The 14091-nt window shown below is 49.4% G+C and overlaps 2 protein-coding genes across 2 annotated transcripts in view; both read left to right on the top strand.

The window, feature by feature from the left end:
* Positions 1–2049: 2049 nt before the first annotated feature.
* On the top strand, positions 2050–9736 carry LOC103676449 (transmembrane emp24 domain-containing protein 11). Its single transcript, XM_008705635.2, has 4 exons — positions 2050–2402; positions 7474–7599; positions 8254–8400; positions 9587–9736. The coding sequence occupies exons 1-4, from the start codon at positions 2280–2282 to the stop codon at positions 9734–9736; spliced, it is 546 nt and encodes a 181-aa protein (XP_008703857.1). The 5' UTR covers positions 2050–2279.
* Positions 9737–13870: 4134 nt separating this feature from the next.
* The window catches only part of RNF212 (ring finger protein 212), a 41438-nt gene continuing 41217 nt past the window's right edge, over positions 13871–14091 (top strand). Inside the window, exon 1 of the mRNA XM_040624933.1 lies at positions 13871–13914. Coding sequence (XP_040480867.1) covers positions 13871–13914 — 44 coding nt within the window. The remainder of the gene's footprint in view (positions 13915–14091) is intronic.

The following is a 14091-nucleotide window of genomic DNA, read 5'->3' on the forward strand; positions in this document are numbered from 1 at the left end:
GGGGGGGGGGGGGGGGGGGGGGGGGGGGGGAACCTACTCCATCTTTCCTAGAACCATCGCTGATACTTTTTGAGATGGGCCCTTTGCGCAACACAGAATATACATTCACACAGTTTAGAAACGGGAGGGACACAGCGCCGTGCTCTTCGACCAAGTGCAGGCAGGGCTTGGAGATCCTTGCAGGTCCTCCCCCCAGGAAATGGGTCTGCAGGTGCCCCCTCGCCGAGTGCCGCACTCGGCAGGCGCTGCTCCCTACGGTCAGCACCCAAGTGACGTGCGTGTCTCAGGCCCCTGCCTGGGACTCGTGGCCTCGTCTTCCAGGGAGCACGTGGCCCTGCGCCCGTGGCTCTGGAATCAGGCACGGCGATGCTAACTCTGCGGCTGCAGCTCTACACTGCCCTACGTGACCTTACCTGGGAATCACCTTCCCACCTGTAAAATCGGGACAATAACGCAGAATTCAACACTTCTTACAGCCTTCACCACTTGCACTGGTCCGAGTCACCCAGACTCGCTCATTCTTGATCCTTCACTCTTCCCCGCACACAACTAATATTTCCAAGTGAAAGCCACGTCATTTCACTCCTCCAACCAGCTGCTTCCCCAGATCCTGACACAAGGTGCAGGCCCTCGGCCACCGGGCCCCGCCGCGCCCCGACCACATCTCCTACCATTCTCTCCCGCCACTCCGCTGTTCCCCAAGCCTGCTCCTGCCCCAGGCGTCTGCGTACACTCCCGCCTGGGACCATCTCTCCCCAGGAGGAGCCAGCATTATGTGGTAGAAAGGGGAAAGGCACTCACTGCCTGGGCTTGAATCTCGACTCTGCCACTTGCTAGTGTGTGACCTTAGGCAAATTACTTTTTCTATGTTTTGGTTTCATCATATGTAAAATTGTCATAAAAATAGTATCACTGGGGCGCCTCGGTGGTGCCGTGGGTTGTTGGACGTTGGACTCTGTGTTTTGGCTCAGGTCAAGGTCTTGGGTTGTGGGATTGAGCCACACACGGGGCTGCCCGCTCAGTGCAGAGTCTACTTGGAATGTCTCTCCTCTGCCCCCGCCCGCCCCCTCTAAAATAAATAAATAACTCTTTTAAAAATATACATAGTATCACTTACATATAGTGTTGTCTCGAAAATTCAGACTGTGTATAAACTTAGAATGCTTGCTAAATCTTTAGCACTGAGTGTGATGTTGAGACATAAGTTAAACATATTTATAACTATACTTAGTATAAAATATATACATATTTTCCTCCCCCATTCCTTTGAGTCTTTGCTCAGACTTGGGAGAAGCATTCCCTGACGTCCCCATGTGATAGTCAAAGCCCCCATCCCTTTCACCTGCTTTCTCCCTTTGAGTCTTTGCTCAGACTTGGGAGAAGCATTCCCTGACGTCCCCGTGTGATAGTCAAAGCCCCCATCCCTTTCACCTGCTTTCTCTCACAGCATCCTTAACATCTCCCACGTGATATACTTATTTCCTTGCTGTCTGTATGAAAGCTCCGTGGAAACAAAGATAGTCCCTACTTTGTTCACTTCTGTCCTCAGCTTAGAACAGTGCTGTCGCCGTGGAAGCTCATGATATACTGATCAACTTGGAGGAATAAAAATACCTCCTTGGAGCCCATTTTGAGAATTAATGGGATGACTTGTTAGGTGCTCAGCACAGTACCCGGCACGCACAAGGTCCTGTGAGCTCTTTTTCAATGACTTTCAGTAAACATGAAATTTTTTCATTACCATGGAACCTTGCAAGGGCTCAAGGGGCAAGTTAAGCCATAGGACGCTCCCATATACTGAAAGGGAGAAGTGGGAGGCTCTTTCAGGCACGCAGACCTCAGCAGGAGCCTCTGAGGGCGAGGCCGGGGGATAGGAAGCACTCGACAGGACACACCTTGCCTCGGGAAGGAAGGGTGCTGGGTGAGCTACCGGAGAAGAAACCAAAGACAGTGCTGGGGACGTGGGGAAGTCCCACCCACACGAAGTTTACACTCTAGATAGAAAGCTTTCACAGGCTTCTCATTTTTTCAGGAGTCCTCGAAACTCTGAGGCTGAGGAGGGACACATATTGTCCCCATTTTCCGAGGGAGCGGGGTCCAGAGTGGGGCAGTCCCATGGGAGCAAGAGCCCACGCCTTCCTCTTTATCCCGGGGTCTTCCCACTCAGCTACATGACCTCATCCCAGGCTAAAGCAGTTTGTGATTTGGATAATTTGAATTAAATAAAGTCATTTATCAGTGATCATATGCAACTATTTCCTATACTTACTTTATAATAAATGTCTTATGTTTTTGAAACAGGGAGTTTCAAGATACAGCAATGGGACATACGCAGACAGGATTTCCTTGAATCTGCTCCTGGCTTGGGAATGTTTGTGACTGTTACAACTTACAACGATGAGGTAAAACATTCTTTTATGTGTTGTTACTGCAATTTTTCATTTGCTGAAAATTCATATGTCATGTATCCCCACAAACTTTAAGAAAAACCTCTGCATCACACTCATTAACCAGAATTGACAATTTTTAATGTGTCTAGTCCTGAATAAAGGAACAACACAGAGATGTGGAGGGCGCCTGCCGTCTAGCTCAAGAGTGGAGAACTTAACATAAAATATTTTAAAACAATAAGAGTAATAGGCCTCCCACTCACATCCTGAGACTTGCTGGTCTTGCGGGGCCACGGCCTCACCTAAGCATGCGGGCCAGGTTGGCTGGCTCCCCTTCCTCCCTGGCAGCCTCTGGGTCTGTTTGGTCTCTCAGACCTGCTGCTCGCTCGGGGGTCAGCAGGGGTAGAAGAGGCACCAGGGTCCAGTGGAGACAACGTGAATGTTGGAGTCAGAGCCAAGTTAAAGTGTAGACTGAGTCTTCAGCAGGGAGTTGACTCTCCAATCCTCAGTTTTCTCATCTGTACAATGGATGTCAATGGATCATGACCTGAGCTGAAGGCAGACATTAACGACTGAGCCACCCAGGCGCCCCTGAATCCAAATTTTAGTTGAACTAAAAACCATCACAGAACATCCCAGTCACTATTTTTAAGATAGAGAAGGTTTGTTCTTCAAAAATATAATTGCCTGGAACAATACCCCCTTGTACAAGGGAGGGAAATATTTTAATTCATTCAGCATCCAACAAATACTGATCACGGGCTTAATACACACCCAACCCTCTTCTTGACTGAGGAGAGACAAAATTCTCACCCCATAGGCCTGATTTTCAAGAAAGCTCTCCCATTTTGAAGAACAAGAAACAGCCCTAGTTTCAAAGTTTCTTACGAGATCCCTTTTAAGGTCCTTATCGGCACCGCCACGGCCTCTGACAGTTTCTACTTGGGTCGGTGTGTCTGGGGCATGGAGTACTCCAAGGTGCCCACCTCGACCATCTGTCCATTCCTATGGCGCGTGATTGACAGCCCCCGGGGTGACGTGGCTGGTAGGGAAGGCGGGGCAGACAGTAACAACATACACGTACTATACAAACACAGGCGTTTTGTATCCGGTTATTTCCCTCATGAGTAGTGATGATGAGCATCTTTTCATGTGCTTTTTGGCCTTTTTTTCTTTTAGCACTTTGAGTGTATCAACCCCCTGCCCTCTGGCCTCCCAAGGTTCTCATCAAAAGTCTGCTGTTATTTTTTTTTTTTTTTTAAGTAGGCTCCATGCCCAGCATGGAGCCCAACACGGGGCTTGAACTCATGACAGTGAGATCAAGACCTGAGATGAGATCAAGAGTCAGATGCTTAACTGACGGAGCCCCCCAGGCGCCCCAAGTCTGCTGATATCCGTACTGAGGGTCCCTTGTATGCTATGAAGCTATGAAGATCGTTGATATTTGGAGGACAGGGTCCTTTTTGCCCGCCCTGGCTTCCACACGCTGCGGGAGTGCAGGCTGTCCAGCAACCCGTGCACAGTGGCCTGCCCCGTGGCTGGGGTAGGGATGAGGACGGGTAGCGGCTACTGTGCTCAGAGCTGACACTGACCAAAACTGACCACAGTTTACCCCGTACGGCTTCCCCTGGAAGTTACAAGCCTCCCGTAGACGCCAGAGTTCCACGGTAGTTCCATCGGACAGATTCTAAGGTGTCACGTGGCCTAGTGGGAAGACAGGCCCCGGTGCCGCCCGCCTCACTGTCCGCCCACAATTTTCTCCTCGTTCAAAATGTGTTTAAATTTCTCTTAGGATTTCTTCCTCGACCCATGTGTTATTTAGAAATGTGCTTAATCACGACATATTTTGGGAACTTTGTTATTGACGAAGCTGTTTGTTACTGACTTCTGCCTTAACTCCATTGTGTTCGGAGAGCAGACTGTCGTGTGGTTTCTGTTACATTATTTTATTGAAGTAGTTGATGGTTTCTGCTGTTTTGAATGTGCCATGGTGTGTTTCGTGGCCAGAACGTGGCCCGTCTCGGTGAGTGCTCTGGGTGAGCCTGAGAATGTGTGCACCCTGCTGTTGCTGACACAGGCTGTGCTCTGCGGCAGGTGCAGCTGACTGACGTGCTCCTGAGTTCTACCAGGTTCTTCCTGACCTGCTGCTGGATCTGCCCGCTCCTGAGCGAGGCGCCTCAGGGTCTCCTCCTCCTCCTGCAGTCCTGTCAGTTTTTGCCTCATACGTTTTACTCGGTGGTTAGGTGCTTACCCATCGAGGATTGTTTTGTCTTCTTGGATAATTGACCTCCTTGTGTTTATGTAATGCTCCATCATGTAATTATCCCTGATAATCTTCCTTGATCTGAAGTCTACTCTGTCGCAGGTTAATACGAGCACTCCGGCTTTTTTTGTAAGGTTAAAGTTAGCGTACACGTCGTTCTCCACCCCCGAATTTTTAATCTACATGTGTCCTTATATTTAAAGTGCGTTTCTTGTAGACAACACACAGTTTGTTTCTTGATCCACTCTGACAATCTCTTACTTGGTACAAGTGGACCACTGACATTCAAAGTGATTATGGCTCTCCCACCCAAGTACTCAGAGGCCTGACCCTGCATAGCTTCTGAGATCCGAGATCCGGCGAGATCCGGCAGGTTCAGGGTCACAGGCAAAGTGATTAGCGATATCACTGGGTGAACACCCACACATTTGTTCCCATTTCCCATTCGCTGCCCTTGTTCTTTGCTCCTATCTTTGTCTTCCACTTTTTTATCTTTTGTGATTCTAATTATTTTAGGTGATTCCATTTTATCTCCTTTCTATCAATTCTATTCTAGCTTTTTAAAAAACAGTTGCCCTAGAGTTTGCAATGTGTATTTGCAACTAACCCAAGTGCACTTTCAAGTAACAGGTCCTCTTCACAGGGAGTGCAAGCACTTAGAATGACCCAGCACTCCCAATTCCTCCATCCTGTCTGTCTCTGTCGTGATGTCATCCAGGTCACTTAGACAGGGAGTGCAAGCACTTAGAATGACCCAGCACTCCCAATTCCTCCACCCTGTCCGTCTCTGTCGTGATGTCGTCCAGGTCACTTAGACGTAAACTATGATCAGATACATTGTTGCTGTTATGTGAACAAACGATTACCTATCAGATTAAGAAAAGTAAGTTCTTACTTTACCTTCACTTACTCCTTCTCCGATGCTCTTCCTTTCTTTATGGAGATCTGACTTTCTGACCCGTATCATTATCCTTCTCTCTGAAGAAACTAACAGTTCGCAAGCTAGGTCTATCCGCGACAGAGTCCCTCAGTTCGTCTGAGAAAATCTTTAGCTCTCCTCCACTTTTGAAGGAGAATTTTGCAGGATACAGAATTTGGTGGGTTTCTTCTCTCTTGCCTGCATGGTTTCTGAAGGGAAGTCAGGTGTAATTCTTACCTCTGCTCCCCTATGGCTAAGGTGTCCCCCCCAGCTTCTTTCCAGGTGTTTTCATTGTTGACATCTGCAGTTTAGATATGCTATGCCTAGGTGTACGGTCTCTTTTTGGTTTGGTTTGGTTTTGGTTTGGCATTCATCCTGTTTGGTGTTCTCTGAGCTTCCTGGCTGTGGTTGGTGTCTGACACTAACTGGGGGAAATTCTCTGTTATTATCGTTCTGTGTATTTCTTACATTACTTCCTCTTTCTTCTCCTTTGGGTGTTGCCATTGTGTCGATGTGACACCTTTAACAATCGTCCCACAGTCTGAGGATCGTCGTCCCATTTTCTTCTCACTCTTTGCTTTTTGGTTTTAGAAATTGCCACTGCCATATCCCCACACGGGGAGCTTCTTTCCTCAGCCATGTCCAGTCTAATCAGCCCATCAAAGGCATTCTTCCTTTCTGTTACAGTGTTTCTCATCTCCAGCATTTTAAAATTTTCTTACAATTTCCATCTCTCTGCTTATATTTACATGTGTCCTCCCATGCTGCCTACTCCTCCTGTTAGAGTCCTTAGCACAGTAATCAGTTTTTCTAAACTCCTGGTCCGATCATTCCAATATCCCTGCCATGTCTGAATCCAGGTCGGATGCTCGCTGTGTCTCTTCCACCTGTTTTTTTCCCATCTAGTATTCCTTGAAATGTTGTTGTTGACAGTTGGACACCATGTGCTAGGTGCAAGGAACCCAGTACTGGTGCCCAGACTTTCTGCTCTGGTGAGTTGTGAACCTGTGCACTACTTGTCCCTCCAATTTGGCGGGCAGGGGTTTACCCTGTGGACTCAGTTCTCTGACAGATCTAGAAAAGAATTGGTTTTCACTGTGTTCATCTTTTTACTTGTTAGGACAGAGTGGCAACTTCCAAACTCCTTGATGACAGAAGTCCTATACCTGTTTTTAAAATGGCAAACAGTATAGAAATTAGCTAAACAGAGAATCAAAGTTGCCCAACAAACACACCAACTAAAAGCTTGGTGTGTGCTCTTCAGAATCTTCCAGGCTTATAGAAACACACACGCACACGTGTACTTTTACAAGTGGTTTTTTTAAAATAAAAAAACAGGATCCTTTACACACCGCTCTAACACAGGATATCATGGAGACCTTCAGTACAGAACAGATATGGGTATGATATTCTCTTTTTTTGCCCCATAACATTCCTTTATTTGGATTTGCCTAAATTTAATCAATCCCCTACTGAAAGGTACTAATTTCAAGAATGCAACTTTGCCATTACAAAAACACCACAATGAATATCACTTTACGTATAATTCTGTCTATTCGTGCATTTCCATAGAATAAATGCCCGTAGGCAGAACCAGTGAGTCTATGGCTACATACACTTTCATTTTTAATACATATTGCTGAACTGCTTTCCAAATGGCGGTTCAACTTACGTTCCCAAGTCAGTGTTCAGAGATAGTATTTCTCAGTACTGTCCCTGACGCTTCTATTTAAATCTTTGCCAATCTGATAGTAAATAAGGGATAGCTTCCTCTGGGTGTGGGTGTGTGTTTTTACCGACAAAGATACATAGTTTTCATTTTATTGACCATTTCTTCTTTAGGAACTGCACATTTTTTACTAAACAGGGGAGATCTAAACTATGGAAATCCTCAATCCTAGGTGTTATTGTCCAAGTTATATGGCCCACAAGGAAGGTTCTATTTTACTTCACATTCACCAGGCGAACACATCATTTGCTTGGAATCTAATTCTACGAGGCTTGTGTCGTTTGGTGGGAGTAAGCTGGTGAGTACACGCCTCCCATGTCCTTGCTGACGAACAGGGCATCAGCACTATTCAGGCATGACGCTGGTATGCAGAACCATTACGCCTGGACTGGCTGGGAACTTATTAAAGTCCTGTGCCCAGATCTCAGTGCAGCAACCAAAGAGGGAGCTGGAGAGCTTGGAAGGGGTTCAAAGGACAGCCACAGCGTTGATTAAAGGCCTTGGAAAACAAGAACCGTGAGGGAAGGTTAAAAGAACTGTGATTACTCAGGCCTGAAAACAAGCAAAGGCTGGAGGGTAAATTAACAGTGGAATTCCAATAAATAAAACTCTTATATGGCAGATGGTGATTGGTTATTTTGAGAGCAGACGAAGAGAATCTGTACTTTAGGATCAGAAATTTAGTCATATGTAAAGAAAATTTTCCTAAAAGTCATCAAATTCTTTCAGTGCCAAAAGCATTTACCTAATAGTAAATCTGATGTTTGGGAGGGTCTAAGTACCCTGTCAGGCCGTGATCATTACGAAGGAGTCTGGCTGGGGTAACGGGCAGTGAGAGAGGAGGATGAAGCTCGGCCGCTCCTGAGGAGGGAGGGGAGAGGGGCAGGGCAGGAGTCGGGGGACAGAGTGCAGCTGTCCTAAGAACGCTTCTTCCTGTTTACTGTTCGTACAGCGCATCCACTTAGAGATTCGAGTTGGACAACGTGACCTTGATGCAGGCCTTGCTCAAGCGAAGGACAGAGTTAATGAAGTTAGCTTTAAGCTGGAACATCTAATTGAGCAAATTGAGCAAATAGTCAAAGAACAAAACTACCAAAGGGTCAGTTTGCCTCTTCAGCTAATTTTCTCTCTTCCTGCCAGGAATGCAGTTCTAGAGACAAGCCCCAAACCACGGAAAGAACAAACTGTTGTTCCTGGGTCGTTCTCTGAGCTAGCACCGGGGGGACACTCAGCGTGAAGGGAAAGAACAGTCTTTCACTATCTTCTCGTTATCTGCCAGCCTGTGAGCTCCGCTAGGAAAGGGGACTGCCGCTCATTTGTCTTTAGGGTGTGGGCCTCACGGAAAGAATAAATAAGCGCTCCCAGTCACACCCTACGTGTATGAAGAGGCCAGCACGTCCATTTTCTGGATCACAGTTTTAGTCTTGTGACACTGTGTGTTTCCCGGGTCACTGTGCCCCGTGGACTCTGGTCAGACATGGGGTCAAATCCAGCCTTGTTTCCTTACCTGGAAAATGAGAGGAGGACAGGTGTGCTTGGCACAGTGCCAGCTTGAAGTAAAGGAAGGACGCCACGTGTGAAGATCTATCACTGTTGGCTGACGTTCACTGGCTCGATGGTGAGAAATAAAATGTACAAGAGAACAGATCAAATAGCGGATATTTTACATGAAAATACAAAAATACGTTTTATTTAAGGTTGATTCTTAATCTTTGTCTTTCTTTTTTTTTAAGATCTTATTTATTTATTCGTCAGAGAGAGAGAGCACAAGCAGGGTGAGAAGCAGTCTCCCCACTGAGCAGGGAGCCCGATGCAGGACTCTATCCCAGGACCCTGGGATCATGACCTGAGCTGAAGGCAGATGCTCAACCGACTGAGCCCCCCAGGCGGCCCTAGTCCTTGTCTTTAGCTAACAACACACCCGACTTAGAAGACCAGACTGCACTTTGGTGTATTAACTGGGATGTATCAAACATCTTCAAAGCACACAGCACCTTCCCCTCAAATTCACAATTAAATACTTCAGGAAACTGGGGCGCCTGCGTGGCTCAGTCGGTGAAGCATCTGCCTTCGGCTCAGGTCATGATCCCAAGGTCCTGGGATCGAGCCCCACATCGGGGCTCCCTGCTCAGTGGGGAGTCTGCTTCTTCTCTCTCTGCCCTTCCATCCCCAATCGTGCTCTCTCACTCGCTCTGCTCTCTCGCTTGCTCAAGTAAATAAAATCTTTAAAATAAATAAATAAATACTTTAAAAAAACTAAACCTGCCTGTTTCTCTTCCACCTAGGACCGTGAAGAAGATTTTCGAATGATCAGTGAAGATACAAATAGCAACGTTTTATGGTGGGCTTTTGTACAAACATTAATCTTTATCTCAATTGGAATTTTCCAAATGAAATACCTTAAAGACTTCTTTATAGCTAAGAAACTCGTTTAAAATGTTAAGACAAACAACGACCTGCTAATTTGCATAATGTTTCTGTTAATAAATCAAAATACATTCATAACCATGTACTGCTTTTATGATTTCAAAGATGATCAGAGATTGAAATTAACATTACACTGATAAAATATTACTTTAACTATGTAGCCTTTGAGCTGGATAGAATAAGCGTGTCATCTGGTTCTTATTCTAACTTGGTTTAAATCAGCACTGTCCCATAGAAATATAAATGTAATCTACATATGTAAGTTTTAAGTTTTCTGGTTGCCACATTAAAAAGGTTTCTTTAAGAAGGGTAAAATTTACCCATAATTATTAATTAAAATTAACCCATAATATATACTTAACCCAAAACATCAAAAATATTACCATTTTAACATGGAAACAGTACAAAGTTATTGAGATAGTTTACATTGCTTTTCTGATATGAAGTTTTGGAAACCCAAGCAGGTGTTACACTCAAAGCACAGGTCAGTTTGGCCCAGCCCCATTTCAAGGCCCGGTGGTCACATGACATTCTCGGCTAGGACACTGGACAAAGAGAGTACACCCTTTCCCCACCACTGCACTCCCCTAGGAAGTAGCCGTCCTGAACCTCTGCTTTTTCTACTTCCCCGCACAAGGGCACCCTTTTCCACACAAGCAAATGGCCGGGTTTCTCTGAACCGGTGTTCTCGCTTGGGCCTCAGCAGGCCACCTGCATGTGGATGGAAACTCCACTCCCCAAGCCACGGAGGGCGCGGGGCACCATCCGAGGAGAGCTGCTGTGAAACATCACGTCCATCTTTCTCTAGCTGTCCACTCCGAAATAATGATAAGCTCACTGGATGTGGCAAAAGCAGCACCAGGAGTCCCTTCCCCCAGCTCCACGCGGCCAGTGCCCCAGACAGGGACCCCCACCCCGGGTCCAGCCCTTCACTCAGGGCTACAGAGGCTGCGGCCCGCCCCCCACCCCTTCTCTACCAAGGGCTGCAAACGGCTGGCCCCGGCCAACGCCACGGCCGGTCCTGGCCCAGTCCGGTGCACCCGCCTGCCCCGCCGGGTCTGCTCTGTCCTCCGGGCTCCCCCACCTCGGTCTGCCCAAGATCCCCCGCCTCTCGGGTCAGCCCCGTGTCCCTGCCCCCCCCCACCCCATTACAGAGGGTGACTGGCGCACACACGGCCTCCCGGCACCCATCTCCGTGGCCCCACGCCCTCGGCTTTGCAGGACCCCCGCGCAGCCCACCTCGGCCTCCGGAGGCGCGGAGGGCACCACCCTGCTCTGCGCCTACGCCTCCCGACGCGCCCATGGCCGGTGGACGACGACACGCTGTCCACGGACGAGTCCGCGAGGGCTGCAAGGATGGAATGAGGGAGGCCCGGCCCTGGTGTGCGTGTTGCTCCTCTGCACGTGCAGCCGGAACAGCCCGAGGGAGAAGAATCTAATTCCCAACCCCACCCCCGTCCCGGTTGGTACCGTCCAGCACGGGTTTCGGCGGGAGCCGCGCTGCTCTCCGGTGCGCAGGCGCGGGATGACCAGCTCGTGTCTGCGCAGGTGCAGAAGCCCCGGGAGGCCGCATCCGGACTGCGCGTGCGTCGCGCGTGGGCCTGGGCTTGGCTGCGGCGGCAGCGCGGACCCCGGGTCCGGCATGGCCGGCTGGGTGTTCTGTAATCGCTGCTTCCAGCCGCCACACCGCACGTCGTGCTTCCGCCTGACCAACTGCGGCCACGTGTACTGCGACGTCTGCCTGGGGAAAGGTGAGGGCGGGCGCGGCCCTCGGGCGGGCCAGGCGGGGCCACCGGTGGGGCCTGCGTCCACCCACCTTGGGTGCGGGGACAGCACCAGAGCCGGCGGGTGGCCGTGGGGACCGCGGGAGGCCGGTGGAGTGCGCTGGTCATCTCGGCCCCAGGAGGCGCGGTGGCCGTGGGGACCGCGGGAGGCCGGCAGGGCGCGCTGGTCATCGCAGCCCCGGGGGTGCGGCACTCGCTGCCCTTTCAGAAGGCAGCGTAAACCTGGTTGACGAGGATGCTCGGAAAGACCAGACCAGGGCAGGGCCCAGGGGGCGCATCCTCACGTGGCCTCGAGTGAGGGGTGGGCCGGGGGGAGGCCGGGGGTGTGTGGCAGGGACCCTAAGGCATAAGGAAGTGTGGACAGGCCCGTGGAGCTCAGGGGCGTGCAGGAGAGCTGGTGGCCACGTAGGCCAAAGCATACCTACAGGGGGACGTGACCTGTCTCTGCCGCCAGGAGGAAACCATTGCTTTAAGCTGGCTGGTGATGTGATCAGAGGTGTATTGTTCTTTTTACGAGATGTTCTCACTCTAGAATAAAAAAGAAAAAGTGTGTGAATGCAAAGCACAATGAGTTCTTCCAGAGTGAATTTCCCTGTGAAACCAGCTCCCAGAGTAGCGTCCTCAGAGGTCACCACTGTCCTGATGTCCATCAGCATAGCTCTCTGTGAATGATCTGAACACTCAGCAGAAGAATCGGCCATGCCACACGAGCTCCTTCTGTGTCCAGGGGTGAGGCTCAGGGGCCCGCATTGGACACTGAGGTTCTGGTGAGAGCTGTCCAAGTGGAGAGACTGGGGAGGCCACTGAGTATACAGGTCTGGGAGTCAAGACAGCCAGGAATACGTTGGGGAATCAGCGTGTAGGTAATAATCGAAGGTTCTGGAGTGAGGAGAGGGCAGAGGGATCGAGGACATGGTTTCACCTGGGAAGAGCATTTCTTAAGACAGATGAAGGTAGGAGGAGGCTGCGGGGAAAAGAAAGCAGAGCTTGTGGACTTGGCATCCCAGGGCAGAGTCACATTAGAACCTCCCACAGGAGTTAGTGGCAAGGGTGAGCTTGGATGAGAACCATGCAGACAGGCCTGTGTTCACTGTTTTGGGGGACTGGTTCACTGCCTGGGGCAGGCTGATTCCCACGCACCTCTGGCTCTTGAAGCACATTCCAGTAGCCCAAGCTCGTTCCTCCAAAAAGCCACAGATGCTGGGACACACAAAAATCAGCGGAAGGGCTTGAGGGCTCTGGGTGGAGCGCTGACCACAGCTCCGTAGCTATTTAGTGAGCGTTGCTCTGGGATGAGCCCTCCTTTAACTTGGGCGTACATCCTTCCAGACTTTTTCCTATGAATACAGATTTCTACGACAGAGATGGCATTGTGTGTGTATACCAGGTAGTTATCTGAGTTTATTAAGTGGACATGGATCTCTTTTCATGTTCCAGTAAGTCTGTATCCCCATTTTTAAGGCTGCATAATGTATCTTTTAGTTGCTATACCATGATGTGTTTAACTGATTCCCTACCACTTGTTCATTTATGTGGTTTTTCCCTGGGGATATCCAGAAGGGTAGAGGTGCTGCACTGGGGTGTGTGCATTGGAACCAACACTCCCTGAAGGCGGCTCCTCCGTGTCCCTACCATGGATGGCCCTCTGCGCTTTTGCCAACTACTCATTTGGGCCCTTTCACACCTTGTATCGGAGTACTTGTGTTTAATAGGTTTGTAAGCGGTTTGGAATGTCAGTCTGCCTACCCATTAGCTGCAGACAGATCGTCTCTTTGTCAAGTCTCTTACTTCCCTGCCTTCAGTGCAACTTGTGGATTTTTTTTAAGTTTTTTTTTTTAAAGATTTTACTTATTAATTTGACAGAGAGAGACAGCCAGCGAGAGAGGGAACACAGCAGGGGGAGTGGGAGAGGAAGAAGCAGGCTTCCAGCGGAGGAGCCTGATGTGGGGCTCGATCCCAGAACGCCGGGATCACGCCCTGAGCCAAAGGCAGACGCTTAACGACTGCACCACCCAGGCGCCCCATCAACTTGTGGATTTTTTTTTTTCTATTTTAAATTTTTCACTCACTTGTGCGATCACCTACACACCAAGCAACTTGTGGATTTTCAGGAGCTAGCTCTGTTGGTCCAGGACTCCGTGGTTTCTGGCGGTACCGGTGCTCCCAGGGATCTCCTAGAGTCCCCAGGAGAGACATAGAGGGTGGAAACGCACTGCCAAGGGTGGGTGCTTTCAGAAGAGGGCCACTTGAATGTGTTTGTGGGGATGGAGGAAAGGGCACAACTCTGGGGGCTGTTGGAAGGGAACCCCGTCTTTCTGCACAAGGACCCCCTCCCACGTGCTGTGGGGATGAGAGGAGATGAGACAGAGGAAGAAAGCAGAGGGAGAGGCAGGGAAATTGAGGTAGGTCATGACTCTTTTCTCGATAGATGATACGGAGGGCCTGTTTGAACACCCCCCCCAAGGGAGTTGATGGGGGAACACCCAAGAAAAATGGAGGTTGCAGGTTCAGCAGTGCTAGAATCAAGTCTGTGAATCCACTTCTCAGTTAAGTGATTTTCACCCTCCCCCCCCCCCCCG

This window comes from Ursus maritimus, unplaced genomic scaffold (assembly GCF_017311325.1).
Source record: "Ursus maritimus isolate PB19 unplaced genomic scaffold, ASM1731132v1 scaffold_8, whole genome shotgun sequence".
NCBI classification, from domain to species: domain Eukaryota; kingdom Metazoa; phylum Chordata; class Mammalia; order Carnivora; family Ursidae; genus Ursus; species Ursus maritimus.